General features: G+C 43.6%; 1 protein-coding gene across 2 annotated transcripts in view; it reads left to right on the forward strand.

Annotated features, from left to right (window-relative positions):
- Positions 1–12,205, forward strand: part of ERBB4 (erb-b2 receptor tyrosine kinase 4) — a 1,420,891-nt gene that overhangs the window by 1,128,563 nt on the left and 280,123 nt on the right. For both annotated transcript variants that reach the window (XM_075317538.1, XM_075317539.1), the window contains exon 18: positions 8,086–8,208. In XM_075317538.1, the coding sequence (XP_075173653.1) occupies positions 8,086–8,208 (123 nt within the window). The remainder of the gene's footprint in view (positions 1–8,085; positions 8,209–12,205) is intronic.

Raw genomic sequence — 12,205 nt, forward strand, 5'->3', positions numbered from 1 at the left:
TCCAGTGGGTGGTCTTAATAAATGTCAGGTGTAGTGACGGGCGCACCTGGACTGTAAAAGTCCAGATCCATGCGATTTCAAAACTATTCAGGTGCCGTACTCAGGCTTGAAGTTCTTAGGAACTGCGGCTAATGATCTAAATCCAGCAACTCTGAAAATAAAAAAAAAAAAGGAAAAATAAAGCAAGCGCTACTGTCCCATTATTATTAAAAATATTATTAATATTTATTTATAGAGCACTATTGATGCCATAGTGCTGTACATGAGAAGGGGTTACATACAATAGACAGACTAGTACAGAGGGAAGAGGACTCTGTCCTTGTGAGCTTACATTCTATAGGATTTTGGGGAGGAGACAGTAGGTAGGGTGTTAGTCGGGCGGCGTCTCTGCACGGTGGTGAGGGAGTGGTGGCTCCGCACAGTGATGAGACAGCGGCAGCTCTGCACGGTGGTGAGGCGGTGGCAGCTCTGTGCGGTGGTGAGGCGGTGGTGGCTCCACACAGTGGTGAGGCGGCGGCTTCACACGGTGGTGAGGCGGCGGAGGCTCCGTACGGTGGTGAGGCAGTGGCATCTCCGCACGGTGGTAAGGCGGCGGCAGCTCTGCGCGGTGGTGAGATGGCGGCAGCTACGCACAGTGGTGGGGCAGTAGCTGTGGTGGTGGTGAAGCAGTGGGGTCATTGAAGACTATAGGCATTCCTGAACAGATGAGTTTTCAAGTTCCGCTTGAAGCTTGCAATTGTAGCAGATAATCTGGCATGGTGAGGCAGCGAATTCCAGAAGACAGGGGATGCTCGGGAGAAGTCTTAGAGGCGGTTGCATGAGGAGTGAATGAGAGAGGAGGAGAGAAGGAGATCTTGGGAGGACCAGAGATTACGTTTTGGAGTGTAGTGGGAGATTAGTTCAGAGATATACAGAGGAGACAGATTATGGATGGCTTTGTAGGTCAGTGTTAGTAGTTTGAATTGGATACGGTGGAAGATTGGGAGCCAATGGAGGGATTTGCAGAGGAGAGAAGTGGGGTGGTATTTAGGAGAAAGGTGGATCAGTCAGGCAGCAGAATTAAGGATGGACTGGAAAGGGGCAAGTCTGTTAGGAGGGAGGCCACAGAGGAGGATGTGGCAGTAATCGAGGCGGGAGATTATGAGGCCATGCACTAGCATTTTTGTAGATTGCGACTTGAGGAAGGGATGGTTTCTGGAAATGTTTTTGAGTTGAAAATGGCAGGAGGTGGTGAGGGATTGGATGTGTGGTGTGACGGACAAGGCAGAGTCGAGGGTCACTCCGAGGCACCGAACTTACTGGGGAGAGCGTGATGTTATTTATTGTAATAGATAGATCAGATAGAGAGTGTAGGTGAGATGGAAGAAATTTTATTAGTTCAGTTCTGGCCACATTGAGCTTTAGGAAGCAAGAGGAGAAGAAGGAGGATATAGCCGATAGACACTCTGGGATACTGGACAGCAGAGATGTGATATCTGGACCAGAGAGGTAGATCTGAGTGTCATCGGCATATAGGTGTTACTGAAAGCCATGGGACTTTATGAGTTGTCCCAGACTGAATGTATATATGGAAAAAATTAAGGGTCCCAGGACTGAGCCTTGAGGGACGTCAACATAGAGAGGGCGGGATGAAGAGGTTGTGTGGCAGTGGGAGACACTAAAAGTGCGATTGGAAAGGTATGAAAAGATCCAAGAGAGGGCAAGATCTCTAACACCAAGGGAAGAAAGGATCTGTAGTAGGAGGGAGTGGTCGACAGTGTCAAAGACTGAGGAAAGGTCTAGAAATAGGAGTATAGAGAAGTAATTGTTAGCTTTGGCAGAAAGTAAGTTATTTGTGATTTTAGTCAGGGCAGTTTAAACAGTGCCAAAACCGTTTTTTTGGCCCAAGAGATGTAAATTTGGTGATGACATTTTTACACCAAATTTATGCACCAATCCTCCTGGCAAAAAAATGCATCAAAACCGCATATGGTATGATGCGTTAATGATGCGAATTTTGCCAAGAGGTGTAGATTGGGTGCAGGAATATAGTGTAAAAATTTCCGCACCATATCTGCATCTGTTGGCAAAAAAATGCGGTTTTCTACTATGAGATGCAGGTCTGTGAACACAGTGACCTCACCTGAGGGGAGGTCACTCATTTCAATAAGGTCACCTGAGGTCAGGTTACCTGTGATCACAAATGAAGGACCGTGATAACCTCGAGCTGTGACCGCAAATAACCTAAGTGCTGTCACCGCTCATAGAACGGCTCATTCTCTGCCTGAAGCTCACAGTAGGTGGTCACATTCTATGGCCAGGCACAGTGCCTTCAGATGTAGCAGAGATGGAATTGTCGTAGGACCTTGCATGGATTTCGTCAGACCTGGGTTTTTTGATGGTTTATAAATTGGTGATAGAGGGTGTGTTTTTTTGTATTTTATTTCAAATATAGGATTTTTTCTTTTGTTTTGTGTTTTATTTATTTACATTTACAGATTAGTAATGGAGGGGTCTCATAGATGCCTCCTATTACTAATCTGTGGCTTAATGGCAGCTGTGAGCTGTCATTAACTCTATATTACCCAGACTGCCACCACACCAAGGCAATCGGGATGAGCCAAATAAAAGGCCAGGATTGTCACATCTAATGGATGCAATAATCCTGAGTGGCTGCAGGCTGCTATTTTTAGGCTGGGGGCCCAATAACCATGGGTCTCACCAGCCTGAGAATACCAGCTCCCAGCTGTCGGCTTTATCATGGCTAGGTATCAAAATTGAAGGGGGGCCGCAGGCTGCTTTCTAAAATCAATTATTTCAATAATTTAAAAGCTGCATGCGGTTCCTCCTATTTTGATACACAGCCAGTGTAAGCGCATGGCTGGGGGCTGCAGCTTGTAGCCGTATGCTTTATCTGTGATGGGTATCATAATATGAGGGAGCCTACACCAATCATTATTTTTTATTTATTTATTTTTACACCAATCTATATGCAGACAAGGTCTGAGATTGGTTGTAGTCAAACACACTTTAACACAGGCTGGGGGCGTGTCTGACTGCAATCAATCACAGATGCTAGGACTGCCAGTGGGTGGGGGAAGCAGTGCATATGGATGAGCAATAATGAGTGGCCCCAGAACTAGAATAAGCTGCCTGAAAGCTGTTACAGCCTTATTGGAGACTGGTAAGTATAGTGCGCTTGCTCCAATACCCCTATCCCTCCTAACACCATTTTTTAAGAGCCGGATTCTGGTCTTCATAGACTTATATGGGGATTAGAATCTGGCCAGATATCCGGGATCAATTTCGGAGTATTTTGTTTAAAATGCGGTTACACCCACCGATCCCGGATATCTGCGAGTCCGCCCATCACTAGTCAGATACTTTTTAGCAGCAATGTCAATCAATAAGTTAGAAGTTACACTAAATATTTCTTACATAAAACCATATATCAGAGTATTCAGCTCCTGCTGCTCTGTTACATGCTGCTTGCCAATTAGACTGCTTTTCCAATGTAACAGGTTACTTTTATAGTCAATTTTACAACATAAACTTCATGAGGAAGATAGGTGCTGTAGAGGAATAAAGTGCACAAAATTGGGTAAAACCATAATGGAGGAGGGTAGGAAAAAACTCAGTTGTGCTCACCTGGGATGGTTGTGTGAGACAACCATTATAAAGGCTTCAGACACCAGCATCCACTACCCCAAGGCTGGAGGAAGATTCACCAAATATTTTTCCAAGTAGGGATAAAACAGCTACTGGAAATAGGAGTCTCTTGCTGACGTAATTTTCAAAGCTCTTTCATTTCACAACGCATTTCAATGCCGTATTGGCATATTTTTCAAGTAGAAGAAAACCAAGTAACACACACTGAAACATTGAGAAATTTAAAGGCTAAAATGGGTGCCAAGAAATCTAAGGGAGCAGCCAATGAGGGGCTGAGATTCATACACAAAAAGATGGTGGAGAAACTAAGGAGGAGTGTACAAAGTAAGAGGAAAACTACATTGTGACGTGATGATAAAACAAATGAAGAACGAGAGAGAGGAAACATATTTCAAAGGAAAACTAGATGTTAGAAAAAAAATAAAGGAAAATTGCTATTAGGGTAATTGAGATTATTTAAAAAGAATCTGTGGGGAAAGTGGGATTAGAACCCAGGAGGGTAAGTGGAAAAGAAAGCGGAAAGGAGAGCTGCTCGTAGAGCCCAGGGGCGGACATATCATTGGTGACACCTGTGTGGCCGCACAGGGACCTGAGAGTTAATGGGGTCCATTACTACCTCCAAAACAGGTGGAATTGTGCATGATGATGAGTTATTGGACTGGAAAGGTCTCCGTATACAGTTCTTGCACAGGGGCCCTTTTCTGTCTGTGTCTGCCACTGGTAGAGCCATAAGGTAATAATTGATAATGGAGAAAAAGAGCAGTAGAATTAGGATAAAAAGGAGCATAAAGAAGACAATATAGAGATAAAGTTAAGGCCCGTTTCACACGTCAGTGAAAAACACTGACGTTCTTCACTGACGTGTAAAACACACACATGTCCCTCCATGTTCCATGATTCACGGAACACGTAGGTTGTCCATGTGCAATCCGTGATCTGTGATCCCGTGATTGTACATGGACATTACTCACCTGCCTTCACTGCTGCTGTCCATGGTGCTGATCTCCTCGGGTTTCCAGCGTCCGCCCACAGCTCTCAGCACCTACTTCCTGGTCGGGTTTTCTTGCTCTCATGAATATTCATGAGCCAGGTAGAAGCTGCCGAGAGCGGAGGCTCCAGAGCGAATCGCAGGCAAGGTAAGTTTTAAATATTTAATATTTAATATGTCCATGATTTTCTGGTACATGTTTCACTGATCACACACGGATCACACCATAGTGTGGTCCGTGGGTCATCAGTGATGCCAGAAAAAAACTGACTTATCTCCGTGCAGAATCACGGCCACGCGTGCACGTTCAGTGAAAAATCACTGATGTGTGAGCAGACCCATTGATTATAATGGGTCTGCGTATGTCAGTGATTCTGGTATGTTTTAAAAAAAGCACAAACATACCAGAATCACTGTCGTGTGAAAGGGGCCTAAAAAAGGAAGAAACTAGACGTAAAAAAGCAAATTGTATCCTAATTTGATCCCACACCTTTATTATTCCAGCCCCTTTTCAGTCCTGTTATCCCTGGCTTCACAGTATCTCTCCAGATATTGGTCTCACTTTTTTTCTTCTAGTGTCTTCCTTTTTTAACTCTAATACCTGGAGAGATACTGTAAAGCCAGGGATAACAGAACTGTAAAGCGGCTGGAATCATAAAGGTGTAGGATAAATTAGGATAAAATTTGCTTTTTTACATCTAGTTTCTACCTTTGTTTAACTCTATATTGTCTTCTTTATGCTCCTTTTTATCCTAACTCTATACTGTTCCTTTTCTCCATTATCGATTAGCACCTTATTGCTTTATGTGCAGCTCTCCTTTTCTTTCTTTTATACTTTTATTTTTCCAATAAATTCACCTTGTACACTTCACACCCTGGGCAACATACCGTATTTTTTTTCCATAGCTGACGACTATTGGGGAGTATACCTGCAATACCAATGGTCTCCATAGTTGATTCTCTACTTATCCTAGGTTCCATTAGGTAGGACGCCATGGATTGACCGTACCGGCTTGAAGCAGACTCCAATACTCCAATACCTCATATAAATGTATACTTGCTTTGTGCCCACCATTAGCATAACTTCTGAAAGTGAACAGTTTTGCTTTCTCACCAACCTTCCAGTCCATACCTACTCACTATTATGTTCAGATAATGCCTTTTATTCTTTTTCCCACCTAATTTTTGGGAGATCACCTATATTTTTCCCATGGAATGTCCTATCAAAGAACTACTATGAGAAAAAGTGGTTCGATATATATCATCCAATGAAAAATGCTTTACATAAACCACACAAATTTTTTTTTTGTATACTTTTGTCTTAAAGGGAACCTAGCAGGTCCCTTATGGCATCTGAGCCAGCAGCATTCACATTTGTACATCAAAGTTCTCTTCCTAACCAGCCATTTGTATCATCATTCTCTAAAATCAATGTGTAAAAATGGCATTTTATTACTTCCATTTTTCATATGCAAATTAGGACAAGTCGAAAGGGCATTGTTTCCCTAGACTAGTTGGCCCTCTTTCCATGTTTTAATGAATTCTATGAGCCAGCATCATCCCAGCGCTTGGAAGTATTGCGCATGCGTACAGCTTATTTCAGCAGCGTCACTGCACTTCTGAAGTCGGGTGTACTCTTCTTGGCTTCAGAGAGGCGCACTGTGCATGGTCGCAAGAACAGCTTTTGCACTTCCGATCATGCACAGTGCACCTCTCTTAAGCCGGTATGCATACACCTGGCTTTAGAGGCGCACTGACGCTTCTGAAATAATCCATGCACATGCGCAAGATTTCCATGAGCTGCAGTGACGCCGACTTTTGAAAATCATCTTATCACCCTCAAGGGGGTGTGACAACATGGAAAGAGGACTGACTAGTTTGGGGAAACAATACTCCATCAACTAGTTAAGGCACTAATTTGCATACAAAAAACGGAGGCAATAAATGCTTTTTTACACGTTTATTTTCCAGAATAATGTTATATAGGACTGGTTAGGAATGGAATTTTGATGAGTAAAAGGTGAAAGCTGCTGGCATGGAGGGCATAGCGGACCTGACAGGTTCCCTTTAAAATGGATTAGCCCTATTTTTTGGTTATGTGACCATGACTGTCACGCTAGGTACGGGGAAGTACCAAGAAAAGGGAAACCCTGTGTCTAAAGAGAGGGAAGATGGTGACCCCTGACTGATCCTACTGCTGGTCACTGGGTTCTCTCACCATCCTAGATAGGTGTATGCGCTGAGCCGGATACTTGACCCTAGGTATTCCCTAGAGCTGGGCCCTAAATAGGGAACAGATGGGATGAGCTCTTCATCAACCGCACTAAACAATATAACTATATCTATATAAAACTATAGATGACACAAGGGGGACACACGGGAGAAAAGTATGAATCATTAGATGATTCAGGTAGAAGTTCAGCAGAGCTTTCAGCAACAATACCACAGAGGAGTACAAACCACCTGCTTGCAACCTCGGCATGAAGGAACTGAAAATATCACCAGCACAAAGAATAGAAAGAAATGAATTTTAAACACCAAGGGAATACTGATAATCAACAGCTGGGTAGAAGTTGAGCTCCTGCTGGGTCCAAAAAGGAGAGAGATGAATTCAGCAGGAAAGCTACCTATACCAATGAATACTGACGGCAGGAACAATGGAAAGTCAGGGTGCAGTCTGAGCTGCCAATCACTGTGACCTTCTACGATCCGAAAATGCATGACTGTTTGTCACTTGTGACACACCTGGGACAATGGCTTAATTTAAACACAAATGCAACATTGATGATTAATGGATGCATTAGTATTTTAATCACTCTCCATAGACTTCAATAGGCATTTTACAATGGCAGTATGTCATATGCATTTGGCATTTTGTGCCGCTTGCTCCAAACTGCTGTATTGATTTGTAAAAGTGGAAATGTGGCATATACAGTGTGATATATTATGTTAGCAGTTTTCTTTTGAGAATATAGAACAATCTTAAATTAATATATTGAATATGTTGTGTGAGGGAACAATATAGTGTCAATAGTTTTTATTGAATTGAGCACTCTTGATCCCTGTCTCAGTGCACACATAGAAGTGTATCTTGTTGTCATGAGAAAGTAGCAAAATACAAGATAAAGGGATAGGTCTAGTCTATTTGTCATCGTCATTTCTTGTAGAGAGATGACCCACTGGTAAAATTCTGTATAAAATGAATGTGATGGTTCTGTGTATTCTAATAGAATAAAGTAAGAGTATATTGATTAATATACATAGGGAGTTGTTATAATACAGAAAATGCATAATCAATGGTTTCAGGAGTAAAGAAATCCATAGGGTAGTGACTGAGTTAATGGCAATAAAGTAGACTCCTGTAGTGTTATGTGCTATTATAAAGCATCTCTGTAGAGTTTGTATTGCTTTCTAAGCACAAGAAATTAATGTTGATATTATTCTTTCAGTTAGTGGAACCATTGACGCCGAGCGGCACAGCACCAAACCAAGCCCAACTGCGGATACTAAAGGAAACGGAGCTAAAGCGGGTCAAAATCCTGGGTTCAGGCGCTTTTGGCACAGTATACAAGGTGAGAATTTTTGTTGCGTGCAAAAGCTTCAACTACTTAACCTGTAAGGAACCATATGTTCATGGTGTGACAAATTAAAAAAAATCTGCAAATCCTGTTGTTGTGGATATGCTATAGTTTTCTCCATTGACGACAATAAACACAGCTGTATGTAAGCCTCATTTAGACAGCTCAAAAGACGCATATGAAGGGCCCTACGGGGAATACTCGTCACTGGGCTGTCCGGTTTCATGACCCTATCGGTGTCAATAAAAGGGATGGATGATGAGATGATGGTGGGGATGTTGGGAGTAGTTGTCTCGTGATGCCACCTGTGGTGTGCGGCCAGGGATTAACCGCCGTTGCGGGTGCTGTCCTCTGGGGCAGATGGTGTCACAGCTCGGATGGTTTGGCTCCCCACAAGTAGAGCCAGGCCCCAGGGGAGGATGATTGTGGTTGTAGTGGCCATTGGTGCCTAAGCGCGGGGCGATGCCAAGGACGGGCTGACACAGTGGTTGCGGTTCAAGGTCTTTACTCACTGTATGATAGCCACCCACGGAGTGACGGTTTCTGCCGTGATGGGCCCCAGCCGATCCCGGATAAGTCGGAGGTCACCACCGGTGTCAGAGTGTGTCCTTTCACATGGGTTACATCTTGATGACGTGAAGAACTCAGGCTGAGCTTCCTGCTCCAAGCCTAAGGCTCTGAGAAGAAGAAGTTGAAGAAAGTGGTGTTGGTGTTGCCATAACTGTAGTCCCGACTTGACTGAAGAATGTCTGAAGGTTGCTCCTACTTCTACCCAAAGTGGAACCCGCCCCCCCAGGTGGTTGTCCTACTGACTGGGAAAGTCCCATGCCTTGTGATGGCCACCCCCAGCCTACCCAAGTCCAGTCCCCAGTGAGAAGGTACTTAAGCTGTATGTAAAGTTAAATCTGGAAACACCAATGATTAACCTCCTCCTCACCCAAGATGAATACTGCATCCTAAATGAGATGCAGTACCCTGTGGCAACTGAAGCCTCAGGGGCACCACACATACATGTTGTATTCGATCATGTTTTTACGCGAACCATGTGTCTGTGCAACACACACGGAGACATGTCCGTTTTTTTCGGCAGCACAGATGACAAGGACCAGTACAAGTCTATGCCAATTGTGTGCTCTGTGTTGGATACCAGTATCATTTTTTCATATGTGTTTAAATATGGATAAGTAGAGCATGAGGACATTTTTAACAGAGCATGAGCTTTAGGCCTCGGTTCCACTTGCGCATAGCTTCCGATGCAAGAGCATTTTAACTCAGCAGTGGGCAGAAAACAAGATAGTGGTGGTCACAAGAGTCATCACATGACCTCTCCTAGTGATGTTATCGCGCCATCTGTTCTGGGTTGCTGATATTTTGAAATGCGGGCACTATAATACCTGCCTACACAGGATGGGGGTGCAGAGAGCTGATGGAGCAGAGAACTTGCCATAATTTTCAACTGTTTCTTCACCATAAGTATACATACAAATAAAAGTTGAAATGGGACTGATGTCAGGAGGGATGGCTGCCCGGTACCATTTGATTTATAGTTAAAGCAACCCTGAACAGATACATATGTTGCCTTTTACAAACTCATATTTGTAAGCTTAGCATCAGCATACTCTATTCATTGTTTTTTTTATGGTTGCCTCAAGGATTTGCAGTAGTGATGGGTGAATAGTAACTATTCGTGTTCGGATCATGCTTACCAAATACCGAGTACTATTCTAGAATTCGTCACAGCAAGAAACATGCTCAGGATCCTCATTGACTGGCATTGGGCTCATTATTCATGACAAATACCGGAATAGTACTTTCAAACTTGTTACGAATAGTCAGAACATGAATAGTTACTATTAGTTACTATTTGCCCATCACTAGTTTGCAGTTGTCTGACTATGGTTTTCCATAGCTTCAGTTATAAAGCATGAAACTTAAAGTATAACCGTCGTTTTAATTTTTATTTCAGAAATCAATAGTACACATGAAAATAAGCAACTTTGTAATATATATTATCTGACGAATCTGCTTCTTTCTCCTCTTGGACTGGTCATTCATTCTCAAAATGGTCAATTCCCATGTAGAATCTGTATTCAATTAATACAGATTTTTATATTATTGAGATAAGAGATTACTACTGACAAGATTCTATGTAGAAGTGAGGGGCAGAATGAGGGAGGAGCTAGAGGCAGCGGGAAAGGCTAGAGGCAGAGGGAGGAGATAGAAGCAGAGGAAAGAGCTAGAGGCAGAGGAAGGAGCTAGAGGTAGAGGGAAGAGCTAGAGGCAGGGGGAGGAGCTAGAGGCAGGGGGAGGAGCTAGAGGTAGAACTTCTCCTTCCCCCTCTCCCATTCATTCTGCATAGAATTTTATAGAAATCAAAGAAAATTCTGGCACTCACTAGATTTAGGTTTGTTTGGTCCTTTATTCACATTCCTGATATTCCTGGACGTTTCAGCTCGTCCTGAGTTTTAACAAAAGGTAACGACGAGATGAGCTAAAATGTCCAGGAATTGATAATTTTGAGAATGAAAGATCAATCTGGGAGGAGACAGAAGTGGGAATTGTCTGTTGGATTGAGACTCTCTTTACCCCTATCATGCTGCTCTCAGATGAGCTGGCAAAAACTTGCTAACAGATTCCCTTCAAGTACTGTATTTTCCGGATTGTAAGATGCTCTTTTTTTCCCCCAAAACTGGGCGTAAAATGTTGGTGCATCTTACAAAACGCATATGGCTTACCGGGGCGGTGGTGGTGGAGCCGGGTCATAGGAGACAGGGTCACAGGACGCGGTCGGGGGATTTGCAGCGGGTGCTATTGATCTGCGGGCAGGCAGGCTGCGAGGGTGTCACAGGACAGGGTGTCTCAGTGGTGGGTACATTGAGCTGACAGTCGGCTCCATTGAATCGTCTGTAATTGACTCAAATTTCAAGAAAGTGGCAGTGGAGTCCTATCTGCGCATGAGCCACCTCCACCGTCATTTTTTTGAAGTCCATCTCGTCAATCACGAAGATTTAATGGAGCCTGCAGTCAGTTCACTGCACCTGCCACCGAGTCACCCCGTCATGTGACACCCCCACAGCCTGACTGCAGATCAATGGTGCTCACTGCGACATCCCGGAGTGCGTCCTGTGACCCTGCCTCTTATGACCCCACTCCACCACAATCTCCCCGGTAAGCCATATCCAGGATATTCAATGGCGCCTGCCACTACACCCTCCTGAGCCGCAACACCCCCTCCTCTGAGCCTGCAGCATCACCTACCCTGCCTCCTGTGACTTTCCTGATCTGCTCCACCACCGCCGCTCCCCCCAGGTGAGCATTAGGATTAAGACGCTCTATCAGATTATAAAACAGACTCTCATTTTAACATTAAATTTATTTTTTTCCTATCTTCCTCCACTAAATTTGGGGTGCATCTTATAATCAGGCGCGTCTTATAAAACGAAAAATACGGTACTTCAATGGTTATAGGCACCTGTTATACAGATTTCTCTCACTGGTAACTTAACCACAAGATCTGCTTCTATGTAATATTGGCTATGTGCCCTTTAAAAAGAAATCCAGGTCTGGAGAAGTTTTTTCGCTTTGCTACTGGGTAGTGAGAACCTGTGGATGCTTTCCATCTGGGGAGTGAAACTTTACACGATTTGCAACTTTCTGGAAAAATCATGAAAATGGCATAGAGTGGAAATCAAACGTAAGGCAAGACCCAGCACCATACAGTAATGTCGGGCGGGGGGGGTTAACGTCTCCTGTGGGGCTCCCTCTCTTCTATGCCATTGCCAAAATCATTTAGCTAATGCTTAGTAAAATACTCTTGTAGAAACAATATAATTTTCTGACAGATAGGGATCAGTTTCAGTGGAGCTGTTGGGATATTTCTCTCTGCATATTTCCATAATGATTGCTAGACTACGTCCGATGCAGGGCAATTGACAGCTCGGTTCTTAATGATTTGTGCATTGATTGGAATGATTTATTGTGGGAAAGTTCT

The sequence above is a fragment of the Anomaloglossus baeobatrachus genome, chromosome 7, assembly GCF_048569485.1.
Source record: "Anomaloglossus baeobatrachus isolate aAnoBae1 chromosome 7, aAnoBae1.hap1, whole genome shotgun sequence".
Classification (NCBI taxonomy): Eukaryota; Metazoa; Chordata; class Amphibia; order Anura; family Aromobatidae; genus Anomaloglossus; species Anomaloglossus baeobatrachus.